General features: G+C 41.1%; 1 protein-coding gene across 2 annotated transcripts in view; it reads right to left on the bottom strand.

The window, feature by feature from the left end:
* The window catches only part of DOCK3 (dedicator of cytokinesis 3), a 585,745-nt gene that overhangs the window by 106,758 nt on the left and 466,429 nt on the right, over positions 1-12,558 (bottom strand). For both annotated transcript variants that reach the window (XM_084634267.1, XM_084634266.1), the window contains exons 20-23: positions 7,770-7,853; positions 7,286-7,386; positions 5,651-5,732; positions 96-266 (exon numbers count right to left, since the gene is read on the bottom strand). In XM_084634267.1, coding sequence (XP_084490393.1) covers positions 96-266; positions 5,651-5,732; positions 7,286-7,386; positions 7,770-7,853 — 438 coding nt within the window. The remainder of the gene's footprint in view (positions 1-95; positions 267-5,650; positions 5,733-7,285; positions 7,387-7,769; positions 7,854-12,558) is intronic.

Genomic DNA, 12,558 nt, shown 5'->3' with positions numbered 1-12,558 from the left:
ATTATGCCTCTTAACTATCGGATGAATATGTTGCTTGTGCATAAAATAGCTGCCTCTGCACTTCCAGGTGAATTCAAGTATAGAAAATAGCTAACCTGTGTGAAGATGAGAGTCTCTGAGCTCCTGCTGTCCAAGCTGAGTACAAATCTGATGGACTGGAAAAGCTCTTGGATACTGGAGCGAAATTGTTCCTCCTCCATTCCGCAAGTAGCTCTCGAGTAAAGGATCCGAGATTGGACAATGAACTTGAAAAGATATTCCAAGGCCTTAATGAGTAAGAGAGGAATGAGAGTAACAGAGAAAGAGAGAGATAAGGGAGCTTTAAAGAGAACCAGGAAGATTTTAATAACATTATTAATAATGGAATTCTTCATTCACAGAGAACAGGGAAAGAAAAACAGGTTGTGTAAATTAAACACAGTTATATACAACCTGCTCATAGCTAATTGTTCCCTCCTCACCAACAATCTTTACTATGGAAATCTCTCACTAGGATAAAAGGTGTGTTCTTAATTCAAGTTAACTGAATTAAGGCAAAATCCTAGTGAAGATAATGCAGTAGGTAGTTTTCATGCAAGTTAGCCAGTTGAGCTAAAAACTAAAGGGGAGCCTAGTCCTTCAGTAATTTTTCTAACATACATGAGAACTACAAACTACTTTGTCTTCAACAGGTTTTACCCCTAGTTAACTAACTTGAGGATACATTTTTTTGTTCCTAGAAAAGACAGCAGTGATGCTGCGACTGCATAGGCTAGCCACTTGAGTAAATACCAGGGTCATGGGTGGGCTTGGATAGCCCCTGCTGCTGCAGCTTCACTGCTATTGGTATTCAAGCTAGCCAGATCAAAGCTAGCTTAGGTATATCTACATGTGCTGCAGTCACACCACTGATTGCTGTGTAGAGATACCCAAGATGGTATAATATGCTAGGCATGTACTTGGGGTGGCTATCCCCTACTGATGCTTGTGCTGCTGAGCTAGCACAGATATGTCTCCTCAAATTGGAAATTATGCTTCCAGTTCCAAATGTTCACATACCCTTAGAGTAACAGAAGAGGGCCTACCTGGGAAAAAAACCCTGGTCTTCACTCTGGACATGATGGCCTGGCCTCTCTTTATTCCCTGCAACTGCGTGTAGAAACAGCAGTATGTGGGTGTGGAAGGAGGCAGGAGCAGGATGTGAGGGTCTCTGGAAGGCCATAACTTTACTACTAGCAAGGAGCAGTTTGTACAGTAGCAAACCAACTTCCCTTTTTTCTCAGCTGAATACAGTTGCAGGGAGAGATAGGGATTTTTTTTCTCTCTCCCCATATGGCAACTTCTCTTTGTCCCTATTTAGCCCAGGCAGAGGGGGAATAATCCCCTTGAAATACAGCATTTAACACTATATAGTGAGTGATAATTACTGCTATTCCAGAGGATTACCCCAGTGAGTTTTTTACAGTAGAGTGAAACTTCACAATATGGTTTGTACAGACTAGGATAAATGGTGTATTTTAAAAATGTGTTTATTAAAATGCTTTAACTAACATTTTAAAAAACACTGATCTAAACAGGGTGACTAGCTGTATTTTTATGATTCTATAATTCTACGTATCAAGTGGTAGAGATGGACTCTAGGGGTGAGCTAAGTGTCAGTGTAAGAAAAAAATACTGTCAGAGTGCACCCTTTATTATGCTAACCAGCCCAGCATGATCAGCAATAGTAATCACAGGGCTCTCAGCTAGCTGAGAAAATGGGTAGAACTGAGTGCCAGTATCCCATATGAAAACATAGTGCTCTCCATTCTGATCACATGGAGTACACAAGCAGCAGCAATGAAATGTATTTCAGGCCTGTGCCATTTTGCTTCAGTAGGCACCTCCCCCTTCCCTTCAGTCTTCCATTTTGGCATGGCTCAAGTAGTAGCTGAAGTGCTGTTTGATGCCATCCTCATAGTCTGGGTACCAATAGCTACATTGTCTAAGTAAGCAAAGAATAGGTTGGATCCCCACAGCTGGCACAGAGACATCATTAATGTCCCTACTGGTGAAAACTCTTCCTGCCTGTCACAAGCGGAATTCTTTAACATTCTCACATCATGCATCTTGCCTGATCAGCCAGTGTGAGTTCCAGGACTTGCTCTCTAAGATTTGCCACAGCCAGTAAGACTTATATTTGTAGAAATCTGTGAACTGATTTTAAGGACAAAGAATTGGGAAATGAGATTCATTAACAGTCCCAGCACAGCTTGAGAAGTCGCAATGTTCAAAGTTCTCCATTATCTCTGGAACAGTGGTAACCTTGATCACATGGGCCAGTTCAACTTCCTTTTAATTTACACCTCAATACAACATAACCCATTGAGGAATACCTCACACCAAAGAGCTCCACCAGGTGATAATATTCTACTCTTGATCAGTTTTCAGATTGCTATTGCAACTTTTGTCCCCAGGAACATCAGCTCTCATACAGTAGTTTTGCATTGTAAGTGTAAGTCTGCTGCCAGGTCCACACACAGAAAGTCAAAATTGGACTTGGTCATCCACATGGGTCTCAGTCACTCACATTTGGTCCAGACAGCCACAACACTGTCTCATCAGCACATAACATGTGACCTGACCCAGAAACCACTTTTCTCATGATCCAGTTTGGAAATATAACAAACCTCTTCATTTGCATTTTCCTTACACTCAGAGCACTCTGTAAAGATTACAATTTCTGCCCTGCTTTGCTTCCAGGCTGTCAACTACCAAATTCCAGAAGTTGGAGGATGCAGCAATGTGAAGTAACTTGAAATTCTCCATAAAAGGGAAAGGCCACTGTGACCCAAGGAAGAGGATTATAGGATTTGTATATGATGTTCCATAATCCTCTATGAAAAGAGGTTTCAGAGTAGCAGCCGTGTTAGTCTGTATTCGCAAAAAGAAAAGGAGTACTTGTGGCACCTTAGAGACTAACCAATTTATTTGAGCATAAGCTTTCATGATGAAGTGAGCTGTAGCTCGTGAAAACTTATGCTCAAATAAATTGGTTAGTCTCTAAGATGCCACAAGTACTCCTTTTCTTTTTATGAAAAGAGCGGTTCTTAAAAAGACCCATGCTTCTGGGGGCAGGCTGCTATGGCTGCCCAGAATGCCCTCAGGGAGTTAGGCAGAGCACTAGGTGTGCATGCAAACACATGGCTGTGATGGCAGAAAAGCTGGTGCATGGACACCAACAAATTACGTTAAACATTAGAGGCTCAGTTGCAGCGTGTAAGGCCCTTAGAGAAGTAGAAATTAATTGAAATGCCCTGAGACCTTCTGTTTTCTTGAACACTATTATTTTGGAGGCATTGTCTGACAATTAACAGAGACAAAAGGGACTTCAGTTCCTAACTGGAAATTAAGTTTCTGCAAGTTTGGTCCAGCCAACGAGCAGCAAAGGCAAAATGAGAGAGAGAGAGAGAGAGAAAGAGTGTAAAATCAGATCCATAGGCATCAAAGCCCTCTGCTATAGTCTTCAAATACTCAATGAATCTGTCTGTTTTACAGCACAGACACTATGAAGCACAAAAGACTGGAAATCCAGCTTGAGGGAGGTGGTAGGGAACATTTAAAGCAAGGGAAAGACTGTCAGACTAGTACAGAGAAATAAACAAAAAGTAATTTTTCAGGAATAAAGTACATTTTCTTCAAGTCTTATATCAGTCCAGTGATCACAGGGACTTAAAGAAGTAGCAACTCAGAAGTGTGAACTCTTCGTTGGATTATTGCTTGGTGAAACCTTCTACCAAAGGCTACATAGACCATTATTGCTACCTGCATCATTTCAAGTTGCCTATCTCTATACAGATGCTTCACATAGGTCCTGAACTGAAGCTACTGTTCAGGATGTAGACACAGAAATGAACTCTAAAATGTGAAGTCAACAAATGGACCTTCACCTTATAGGCCTTTGACATAAAACTATCCATCCTTCATAAGAAAATGAGGATTTAAAGCCTGATCTGTGTCAGAGCCTTAGAAACAACTTGTTTCTCTCTTTCCACAGTTAATGAAACATCTGAGCATCATTAGCATAAATGTGAAGGTGTATACTAGCTGGAAATGTCATTTATGGGAAAGGAAGAAATATTTCTGTTTGCCTGTCCCAGAATCTGTTGAAAAAGGTTGGACCTGCTTAAGATGAAATTATCTATTTGAGGACCTGTCAGTGAAGCCAACTTTCATTCCTCTGGGTTCAGCAAAGGCCAACTGAGAGAATTTTGTGTTTCTCCCCCTAAAGAACAACTGAATTCCAAATTCAATGGTCTTTCTATAGTAAACCTCTTAATCTTGGTGACTTTGAGTTCTTGCTGTTATAATTATAGTAAAAAAAGTCAGGTTTCAGAGTAACAGCCGTGTTAGTCTGTATTCGCAAAAAGAAAAGGAGTACTTGTGGCAGCTTAGAGACTAACCAATTTATTTGAGCATGAGCTTTCGGGAGCTACAGCTCACTTCATCGGATGCATACCGTGGAAACTGCAGAAGACATTATATACACAGAGACCATGAAACAATACCTCCTCCCACCCCACTCTCCTGCTGGTAATAGCTCATCTAAAGTGATCATCAAGTTGGCCCATTCCCAGCACAAATCCAGGTTTTCTCACCCTCCGCCCACCCCCCCCACAAACTCACTCTCCTGCTGGTAATAGCCCATCCAAAGCGACCACTCTCTTTAAAATGTGTATGATAATCAGGTGGGCCATTTCATGATCACTTTAGATAAGCTATTACCAGCAGGACAGTGGGGTGGGAGTAGGTATTGTTTCATATTCTCTGTGTGTATATAAAGCCTGCTGCAGTTTCCACGATATGCATCTGAGGAAGTGAGCTGTAGCTCACGAAAGCTTATGCTCTAATAAATTGGTTAGTCTCTAAGGTGCCACAAGTACTCCTTTTCTTTTTGTGTATATAATGTCTTCTGCAGTTTCCACGGTATGCATCCGATGAAGTGAGCTGTAGCTCACGAAAGCTCATGCTCAAATAAATTGGTTAGTCTCTAAGGTGCCACAAGTACTCCTTTTCTTTTTTAGTAAAAAAAGTAGCATTTTATTTGTTTTCTGTGGAACTGAACTAGTGCAAAAACTATTCCTCTGGTTCACACACAGGATGGGAAGCTGTGTCTTCCTTCAAAATCATGCTCTGTTCATTGACAACTGACCCATGCTCTGTGGGATGGTATCTGTCAACACCACGGTCCACTCAAAGGCCCATTTACTGTTTTCTTAAAATATTCTAGAGCTTCATCCAGTCTGTGTCACTGCCAGAAATAAAAACCAGAACTTCAGACTCCCAGTCTGTGCTCTAACCACTATAAAAATGTTACTTCTATAAAGGTGAAATTTACTACTGTGCAGAGGGCCAGTACAATGCCAGTGCCCCACAAAATACCACTTAAATCCACAAAATAGGGTTTTGGTAGGAGTTAAGGAGGCATAGACCTTGTACTGGCCCTCTGCACAAGGGTGAATTTCACTTTAAGATTAGAATTTGGGCAGTTTTTGACAAAGTTGAAATTTGCTCTGGACAAATGAGTACTGCAAATCTGTTCAAGATCAGGTTTCATGTGCCTTAGAGCAGCCTCAGCTGTCTAGAAGCCACAGCCACATTGAACATACAGGCATTTACGACAAACACATACCCTCATTGCTTCCTGGATATGATCTTGTCGTACAAGCTCAGCTGACCGGTCCATGTACCACTTCAAACATCGGATCAGTTCTCTAGTAAGAGACACATTGACAGAAACATCAAGCAATTATCTGAAAGTAGCCAACCCTGAAACCTTCTGGGTTTTTTAAATGACTTGGCAGTTGTTTCCTTAAACAGCAAGAAATGCAATATGCTCTCTTGTTACACTCACTTTTAATAGTTAGGCATATTAGTCTAAATAACCAAGTTTACAGTAACAACATATACATTAATTTAAATGTAAAAGAAATTTCTGACACCAAAAAATAACTCTCCCTCCATAATTAACTCAGATGGCAAGAAATAAAGAATCAAAAAGGGGTTATAACAAATCACTTCAAACAAAGAAAATAATCAGTTTACAGAAAATAAAATACATGTAGTATTTCTTTTTGGCTAAGCAATCTGAGTAAGGGTCTTACAGATAAGCAATTTTCAAAAACTGTTTGAAATTGGAAAAGACCAACTTATGTAAAAAACATAGAGAAAATACCTTCACCTAATTTCCTAAAGTGCACAAAACTGTTTAGAATGCCCTGAAGTATTACATATGCTTAAGAACAAGTTTGTTTATACACCATCTCATCAGAAGAAAGTAGAAGTGCTAATAACATTTTCCTAAGATCAAAGATGACACTGATTATTAAAAATTGTGAATCTGTTTTCTCATCCTTCTGAACTTCACTGTGCTTTGTGATTCCCATACAGTTTCAATCTGTTTTAAAAGAACATTTTTAATGTAACCTATTTAAGATTTTTTTCAATACACTATAGCTTGAGTTCCCTATAATACCAGGGCCAAGAATGATGGAGCTGGAAGATTGCTGTGTTCACTTTATTTTGATCCAATTTGGGAGCCATTAAATTATGCACAAGAAGCAATCTGGAAGAAAGGTAAAATACAATCCTGTCTGATAATTGCTACTGCTTTCTAAATCTGACGCATGAAGTAACATTTCATTGTAATATATTGGAAAATAAGGCTCACCGCTGTTTTGAGTGTTAATGGAAATTAATTTTCTAATTCTCTGTGGAAATGAACATTCTGCCTTTAATCTCACAGAACAGAATAACTTGATCTAATCTGAATACTTGCCCTCTTCTTTGAAATTAGCCATAGGAAAAGGCATTAGAGAATAGGTGATTTGTCTCCCTAAATGGAGGCTATTGGTCTTATGTCAATGGATGCATTCCTGATAAGAAATGTAAGAATCATTTCCATGATCCCTGCTTAAGTTTCATGCAGGCCTCAAGTAGCCAGCATCCTTCTAGTATAGGAAGGGTGGATGCTCTGTGGGGCCTATCAACACAGCTTCTAATTAGTTGCTGCTGAGTGACATGAAGTGCTTCCTCACTTCACAGCATTCCGAACCCCTGCAGGCTAAGACTGGGACTAGGACCAGCATGACATTCAGCAGCTTTTCTCTGGGGTTAGATTTAGAAGTCATGCTACAAAATTCTTCTCCAGAATGTTTGCTTTTGAATACCAGATATACTCTGCTAGTGTAAAAGTTATAACTCTGGTGCCCATACCACTCAAAAGTCTGAGCGTTACTGTACAAAGTGATGACAAAACTCAACCTACTTGTAAGCCAGTGCTCCTGCAAAGTGTTTCTGAATGTACATATCCATAACAGGTCGGAAATGGAAATATTTGCTGTCACGCAGCAGATTTATGATGAACACCTGCGGAAGATAGAGAAGGGAACCCATAACAGAGCAAACTGCACACGTCACCAGGGATTAAATGAACAAGCTAAACAGGCTAAGAAACAGTTAGATGATGGGTTTTTTTCATATGCAGACAATGGAAATGCTCCTCTTTGACTTATTGTTTGCCCCTCCCATACTGATGGATGTAATCCTTCTCTCCTCATATTTTGGCTATGGTTATCCTACTCCTTGCACCCAATAAAATTACAGGGGTAGAACCTCCAGCTGAATCTCTCAGACATTTTAAGGTAATAAGATACTAGCAATAAGGCATGGTGGTAAGGTAATAAGAGCATGGGAAATACTGACCACCAGGGAAAGAAAAGTACTCATCTAATGGGAGTGGGGCTACTTACCAAAGACTGAAAGACCAACAGGCCATACTTTTCTGTATTGTCATCCAAAATCACAAACAAAGTGTCTAGAATGTCTTGCAGGAACTGAAATGGCAGGAAGAGACAGAGAATTTAAATCTACAAATCCTGCTTACATTCAAGAGCACTGCTTTTATTCTCAGATGTGACATACTTTCCTATGCCTTTACCACCATTCTGCAAGAACAGACCACTTTAAGATTCACCCATAGTAGGTGTGAGAAAAATTACTTATTGCCAAGAATGTCTCCTGTCCTTTTACAAAGAACAATTATAAAAGAAAATGACAAACACAAAAATTATTTTATTATAAACTATATTCATTTAATTTATTAGTGTTTGCCTTTCACTGTCTCTGGGCAGATCAACAGTATTGCCTAAGACTGACAAAACCGTTCACTGTTCTGCAGTCCTAAAAGCATGTGAGATAGCATTCCATATCTGATACAAGCACATCCACTGATTCACAGTAAATAGTAAGTGTTTCAAGACATGGTTAGTACAAAACAGTTGTATTTTACGGGACAGAGATTCAGGGTGGTTGTTGTTGTTTTTATCAAGTATCTGTGCAACAATTTAGCTATACAACACCAGCCCCTTTTGTCCATGACATGGCAGGCTGCTCAGTGTGCTGATCTCCCACTGCTTTCCATTTCAATAAATAGGACCCACTGGAGAAGAAGATAGCGAAGTGACAGTGCTATAGGCGAAGCTGATAGCTGGCATTGTAGGCTAGCTTTGTGCAATCTATTCCATCGGATTCTTTGATGTGGAAAAACAAGAAAAAAACCCCATAATGATTTATGAAGTCCCCCCCAAAAGATACAGCTGTCACTGAATGGCAGTGAATTCCAGAAGGGAGTCAGTCAGCGCTTCACTTGGAATATGTTAAGTCCACATATTTTTTAAGATTTCCTAGAGAAAAATTCTCCCTGTGCAGACCCTAGCTGTATTGCATTGAAGACAAAATTTATTCTCAAAATTATGGAATTTTGTGAAGAAGTCAAATATGGACATGAAGGAGTAGGCTTGTTCTGCTCATAATCATGTAAGGCAACATTCAATACGTAGCATTATTCAAAAATGAGTACTATTAGAAGTGGGCAGGTGTTTTGGGTTCACTATTCCAGAGGCCAAACACACCTCCTTCCAATTCTTAAATTCTGCAAAATAAATTGCAGGGAGGGCTCTCTGCATTTCTGGAACTAGTAGAAGGGACAGCCACTGTCTTCATATCTAGCATGGATGTGTCCTTCTCCAGGCTCACAAATGTGTGAATGTATTCTGAAATATCATCTTTGATCTGGAGAAGCCTGGGGCATGTAAGATAACAGAAGAGTTGGAACTCAGCACAATAGAGATTCCCATACAGAACAAAAACAAATTTTGGCAAGGAAAACAAAACCTTTTTCATTTTTTTGCAAAATGAAATTGTGTCTAAACATCTATGTTTGGATTGAAAAGGCCAGGTTTTCAATTTGGGGTTTCTCTCTCTCTCTCCTGAACCTCGCAAATGTTCTTGTTAAAAACTTCATCAAAATACATACATATCTGTGAAACATTTCAGTTTTGGTGAAACAGCTTACTTTGATGAAAAAACATTTTGTCAGAAATGTTCTGACCAGCTCTTATTTTGAGGCCTAAAGAGAGATTTAGAAAAGCGGAGAGAGATAAAGAAGGCCTCCTGTAGATTGTTAAGAAGCAGTTGGAGTCATGGTAAGGGAGAATGATCTACTTGCTCTGAAGGGAAGGATCTGGGCAAGACATAGAAGAAAAGAAACCTAAAAAGTTGAAATAAATTTGATTAGCCATCTGGCATTTTCTGAGCCTATTCAGGTCCAAATGCTAAAATTTTTGAGGTTTGTCAGTCATAACTAATAGCCACCAGGTTGTTGCTTTGTGAACAAGCAGAGCTGCATATTTAGCTCAGAAATCAACTCGTCAACTGGAGTTTCAGTTCCATCATTGCCTCCACGCAACTAATGAATTTTTGAGTATTCTTGTTTATTTAGGAAGGGAGTTCAGAGACAGCCACCTTTTCAATATTTCCACACAAAAAACACGGTTAATTTAGAGGTAAGGTTGCTTAACTGTACTTTCTCATAACAATGCAAACATTAAAAAACAAGGAAATCATAAGTTAAGGCAACATTCACCCCAAACACAATAATGGCCAGAGACCTCTTTTACAATTACAGACAGGAATCAAGTTTGTACCCATTCATCCTGAACACACAGGCTGCAGACCCCCAGCAGACTAGACCTGAGAGTTCTCCCATAGCTCCTACAGGCCAGAATGATACGTGCATGTTATATAATCAGATAACAAAAGACCATCCGGGTTATTTTAATTCATAGACATAACAAGGAAGATTTCCTCTCTTTCATGGTGCAGGAGTAAGAGGGGATAAGGAGGGGTTAATTTCCGGTACAGAAACTGGAGTGCTTCGAGATGTTTTGCCCCTACAGGTGCACACGGGCCCATGAGCTTTTGATCAGAGATTTTTCATCCGCAGTATCTGTGGGTCCCACCTGCACCATATGCATAATCATGGTTTGGACTGAGGGAATATAGGAAGGGGCACAAATCAATACATCAATGACGAGTTAATGATGGAATTATTGCTGCTAAGGATACAATCCTGAATCTCTGCATTTTTTTGTAAGTGTTCAGAGTCCAGGTTCAGTCTCCATCCCCCTTTTCTCTTGGGAACCAGGAAGTAACTGGAGTAGAAGCCTTTTTAGGTGAAACTATGAGGAACCAGTTCAATTGCCCCGCAGCAGCAGGAAAGATTCTACCTCTTGCCCAGGAGACCCTTGTGGGAAGAGTCCCTCAAAAGGGACGAGGAAGAGGGAATGGGGCTGAACTAGATGGTGTAACCCGACTATAATAATTTAAGTAACCATCTGTCTGATCTGATGTATTCTGGGAGAGATGTACATCACAGAGTGGCAATTGGGCAGGGTGGTGCACCACAGGATTCATAGTGAGGTGATTTGTTACCCTTGACCAAATGGTCAAAATGAACAAGAGGCTGTACCAGCAGCATCGAGAGAGACCTGCAAAGAAGCTTTGATATCATCTGGCCTTTGGAGATGATGGTTTGAAACTGGTTCTTCTGGTCCTGAGGCAAGTGATCAATAAAATGAGAGAATTTCCTATGATGTGCGTAGTCATATTTTGACAAGGCACGATAGTTGGCAATCCTGAATTGCAGTTCAACAAAAGAGTAACTCTTGCAGCCAAGGAGGTCCAGGTGCTTAAGATCCTGGTCATGAGGAGCTGATTTGAACAGCTCCTGTTTCTCTCATTAACCACGTTGATCACCAGAGAGTTTGGGCAGAGGTGGGAGAAAAAGGTACGCTGAACCCTTGGCCAGCACATAGTACTTTTTGCCAGCACTCCTGCTTATAGGTAGATGGTAGCCAGTGTTTTTCAAATGGCCATGGTTATCCTGCCTGGAGGAGAAGTATGCAAGACATGCTGGGGTTCCTGTATTCTCTCTAGGGGAATCTGTAAACTCTCAGTCACCCTCTTTATTAGCTCTTGAAAGACTTTCAAATCAAGCATGTAGGATGGGGGAAAGGAGCATAACTGCCATCTCTGGAGGAAAAGGATTTATTGGAAGGTAATGCCTCTTCTGCCCTTGGCTCTTGTTCTTTCAAAGGGTCTTCCTGGAGAATAGGGTCCCAGTGCCTGCTTCTCTTGATAGGTCCTCTTCCGTGAGGGCATTCTATAAAATTAGTCAGCATAAGGAGCCCCAGGGCTCCAGAAAGCCCAATGTGGAGGTGTATAAGGAAAGGGGAAGGGAGAGTAAGGGTGCTCCTGCCCACATTGGCAGGTTGGAAGTTGGCTAGTTCCAGGGGTCTTGTCCTTATGGTACACTGCTGGAGAGGGAGGTTGGAATGGAAATGTGGTGGAATCCTGGACAGAAATGTCTGAGTCCAAGGAGGTGTTGCCCCCCTGTATTTAACGGAGGAACTAGGAGTGTTGGTACTGTTGGCCATGTCAGTACTGGTGGTTGTGTTGGTACTGGATTCTGAGTTGGAACCAATGGCTGACTTTTAGTGTGGAGGTGCACAGAAGCTGGGCAGTATGTCAGGACAGGTGGGTGCATTGGTACCAGTAGGAAATCCCCGTGTACCTCTCAGTACAGCGGATTCAGGCTGTGACTCAGAGAACCTCATGATAGAGGAAACTGGTTGGTATCAGCAATTCTGGACACTGCTCCTCAAGCTGAAGTGAGTTGAGAGGTATTGGATACAGTATGGATGGGTGGTCCATATGCTCCTTATGCACAAAGACTGGATTGGGGTTGGTGTCATTGGGTTTGGAGGGCTCCAAGGGTACTGACAATCATGCTGAACAGAGCTATTGGTCGTAAGACTTCTCAGTATGTGTGCTGGAAGTCTTGTTCATGAGTACCGACATCTTGATACCAGAGGAGGTAGAAGCCTAGTTGTACCCATACTGCCTTCTCAATCCCTGGCCTTTGGAGTGACTTTCCCCTTCTTTTAGAAGCCACATATGGGGATAGTGATATCTGTTCCTTTTAGAGGGCTTTGAACGCTCTGAAACTACCCTTTCTCTGCTCACCGGAGCCAAAGTCGTCACCGGAATGCTCTGAGAGGTTGATGCCAACGTATGCAGGAGGAGTCAGACCCTGAAGTGATGGTGGCTCTCAAGGACTGCTCCATAAGCAGTAACTTCAGTCTGTCCTCTCTCAGCTTCCTGGATCTGCTCCTGAAGCCAGAGCAGACCTTACACTTT

The sequence above is a fragment of the Lepidochelys olivacea genome, assembly GCF_965140295.1.
Source record: "Lepidochelys olivacea isolate rLepOli2 genome assembly, chromosome: 7".
Taxonomy (NCBI): domain Eukaryota; kingdom Metazoa; phylum Chordata; order Testudines; family Cheloniidae; genus Lepidochelys; species Lepidochelys olivacea.
The sequence above is the reverse complement of the archived record's forward strand: the minus strand, read 5'-3'. Positions and strand labels throughout refer to the sequence as shown.